This window comes from Cucurbita pepo, chromosome LG10 (genome assembly GCF_002806865.2).
Source record: "Cucurbita pepo subsp. pepo cultivar mu-cu-16 chromosome LG10, ASM280686v2, whole genome shotgun sequence".
NCBI lineage: Eukaryota > Viridiplantae > Streptophyta > Magnoliopsida > Cucurbitales > Cucurbitaceae > Cucurbita > Cucurbita pepo.
Window position 1 is genome coordinate 7,233,234 of NC_036647.1, and position 2,994 is coordinate 7,236,227.

General features: G+C 36.3%; 1 protein-coding gene across 1 annotated transcript; it reads left to right on the forward strand.

Annotated features, from left to right (window-relative positions):
* Positions 1-892: 892 nt before the first annotated feature.
* LOC111803745 lies at positions 893-2,221 on the forward strand. The gene is made up of 2 exons (XM_023688280.1): positions 893-2,058; positions 2,168-2,221. The coding sequence occupies exons 1-2, from the start codon at positions 922-924 to the stop codon at positions 2,219-2,221; spliced, it is 1,191 nt and encodes a 396-aa protein (XP_023544048.1). The 5' UTR covers positions 893-921.
* The last annotated feature ends 773 nt before the right edge of the window (positions 2,222-2,994 follow it).

Sequence of the window (2,994 nt, forward strand, 5' to 3'; positions counted from 1 at the left end):
ATGTTAGGGTTAACTTTTGGGCCTATTTAAAGGCATCTAATATTCATATTTGGGAATGAATTGTTGAATACAAACAAAATCTTTGTGTTTTCTTCATACCTTTTTGGTGTTATTCTTTTTCAATTCTAACTAACAATAACATCTAACTCACACCAAAGAATCCCTGACTCCTTACACCTTCCGACTCCGGTGGTTTTAACTGTTACATCGTAGACCGAACCCTCCTTTNAAGAAAGAAAAGAAAAGTGATTTTAAGGAAAAGAGAGAGAATGTGAGCTTGGTTATAAGAAAGGGAGAAANTCATACCTTTTTGGTGTTATTCTTTTTCAATTCTAACTAACAATAACATCTAACTCACACCAAAGAATCCCTGACTCCTTACACCTTCCGACTCCGGTGGTTTTAACTGTTACATCGTAGACCGAACCCTCCTTTTAGAGTGAGGCACCCTCCACTGTGCGCCAAAGAGATTCATTGAATTAGTTTTGATCAAGCTAATTCTGGAGTGAATTGTCTTGGTATCTAAGAGTAACCATCATAGATTCCAAGTTCGATCTAAGAGTCATTCATCTTCTAACCAGCTCTTGGTTGGAATCAATCCGTTAAGTTAGCTTTCTCTGTGAACATTTTGCAAGGNAATGAGAAATCTGTTAGCCCAAGAACCAAAATTTGTACTTATGTGCAAAGGAATGTGTTTAGCNATTGTTATTTTTTTTTATATCAATTCTTTTTTCTCTCTCAGATTATCGAAAAAAAAAAAAGAAAGAAAGAAGAATCTGTAGAAAAAAAAATCAGTTCTGAGAAAAAAAAAAACTCAAAATCTCACCATTTTGTGGAACGGCAGATTCTGAGGCATACTTGCAATGGGAAAGAAAGATAGAACATGTGTTTGATTGCAACACCTATAGTGAAAATAAGAAGATGAGACTTGCTATTGCCGAATTTACCAATCATGCTGGTGATTGGTACCAACATCTCAAATCCGAGAGAAGAAGAAAAGAGGAGGATCCAATAGAGACATGGGAAGAACTTAAAGAAGCCATGAGAAAAAGGTATGTTCCAAAACATTATGAAAGAAATTTGAAAACTAAATTGCAAGGTTTGAGGCAAGGAACAAAAAGTGTGGCGGAATATTATCAAGAGATGGAAACTATGATGGAAAGAGCAAATGTTAGAGAAGAAGAAGAAGATACCATGTCTAGATTCCTTGGAGGTTTGAATCGAGAAATTGCTCATCTTGTTGACAGAAATCCACCACCATATCTGGAAGACATGTATCATTATGCTCTCAAAATTGAAGACCAATTGAAGGAAGAAAAAGAGCATTCAAAAAGGTACACATCACGAACTAACATCTTTTCAAATTCTAAAACTTGGAACAAGGATAGTTTTGTGAATAGAAATGAATCAATGTCACCAAAAGAAAAGTTTGTGGCTGCTAAAAGAGTGGAGGCTGAGAGTTCCATTGGTAAAAAGAATGAAGCTTCAAAGACGGTAAAGGAGAAGTCTAGTTCTATTCAATGTTGGAAGTGCAAAGGGTTTGGACACATGAGGAAAGAGTGTGTTAATAAAAAAATTATGGTGATAAGGAATGGTATACTTGATTTAAATGATGAATGTGAGGATCATGATTCACATCTTGTGGAAGAAATCGCAGCATATGATGATGAGTATGTTGAAGAAGGTAATTTCATATTTTTTATCACAAGAAGGGTACTCAATGTTCAAATCAAGGAAGAGAAATTTGAAGATCAGAAGGAAAACTTGTTCCACACAAGATGTTTGATCAAAGGAAGCCCATGCAGCTTGGTGATTGATAGTGAAAGTTGCACAAATGTGGTAAGCAGCTTCCTTGTAAAAAGACTTCAACTTTCTGTCCATCCACATCCAAAACCATACAAACTTCAATGGTTGACAAACGAAGAAGAAATTAAGGTGAACTCCCAAGCTCTTATTTCTTTTACTCTTGGAAGATATAAAGATGAAGTCCTTTGTGATGTCGTACCAATGCATGTGGAGGACATCTTGTTCGGCCGATCTTGGCAATATGATAGAAAGGTAACATTTGATAGTTTGACGAACAAGTATACTTTTACTTTGTGTGGGAAGAAATTTACTTTACTTCCGTTGTCTCCATATGAAGTACATTGTGACCAATTGAAATTAGAGAAAAAAAGAAAAGAATGTGAAGAACCACAGTGGAGAGAAGAAACTAAGGTAAAAGAGAGAGATAAGAGTGAAAAAAAAAAAACGAGGAAAGTGAGGGGCAAAGGATGAGTGAAAACAAAGAAAGAAAAGAAAAGTGATTTTAAGGAAAAGAGAGAGAATGTGAGCTTGGTTATAAGAAAGGGAGAAATGAGAAATCTGTTAGCCCAAGAACCAAAATTTGTACTTATGTGCAAAGGAATGTGTTTAGCAATCGAACCAAAAACTAATGATGCTTTACCAACTGCTTTTAAGTCTCTTTTGCAGGAATTCAATGACATATTTCCACATAAAGATGCATGTATGGGGTTACCCCCTCTAAGAGGGGTTGAGCACCAAATTGACTTCGTACCTGGGGCAACTCTTCCAAATATGACTGCCTATAGGACCAATCCCACCGAGACTAAGGAGATTCAGAGACAAGTAGAAGAACTCATGGATAAAGGATATGTTAGAGAAAGCATGAGTCCTTGTTCGGTTCCTGTGATTTTGGTACCCAAGAAAGATGGCACATGGAGGATGTGTGTTGATTGTCGAGCCATCAACAAGATAATGGTAAAGTATCGACACCCTATTCCTAGATTGGATGACATGGATGAATTATATGGTGCTAATCTGTTTTCAAAAATAGATCTTAAAAGTGGTTATCATCAAATTCGAATGAATGTGGGAGATGAGTGGAAAACGGCTTTCAAAACAAAGTTTGGGCTTTATGAGTGGCTCGTTATGCCGTTTGGCCTTACAAATGCACCAAGTACTTTTATGAGGCTAATGAATCATGTTTTGAGA

Excerpts from the sequence above, each read along its gene's own strand:
- LOC111803745 (XM_023688280.1), top strand. The coding sequence starts at position 922 with ATGAGACTTGCTATTGCCGAATTTACCAATCATGCTGGTGATTGGTAC. Across the intron at positions 2,059-2,167 it reads CTTGGCAATATGATAGAAAG|AGAAAAAAAGAAAAGAATGT; the intron begins GTAACATTTGAT and ends AATTGAAATTAG.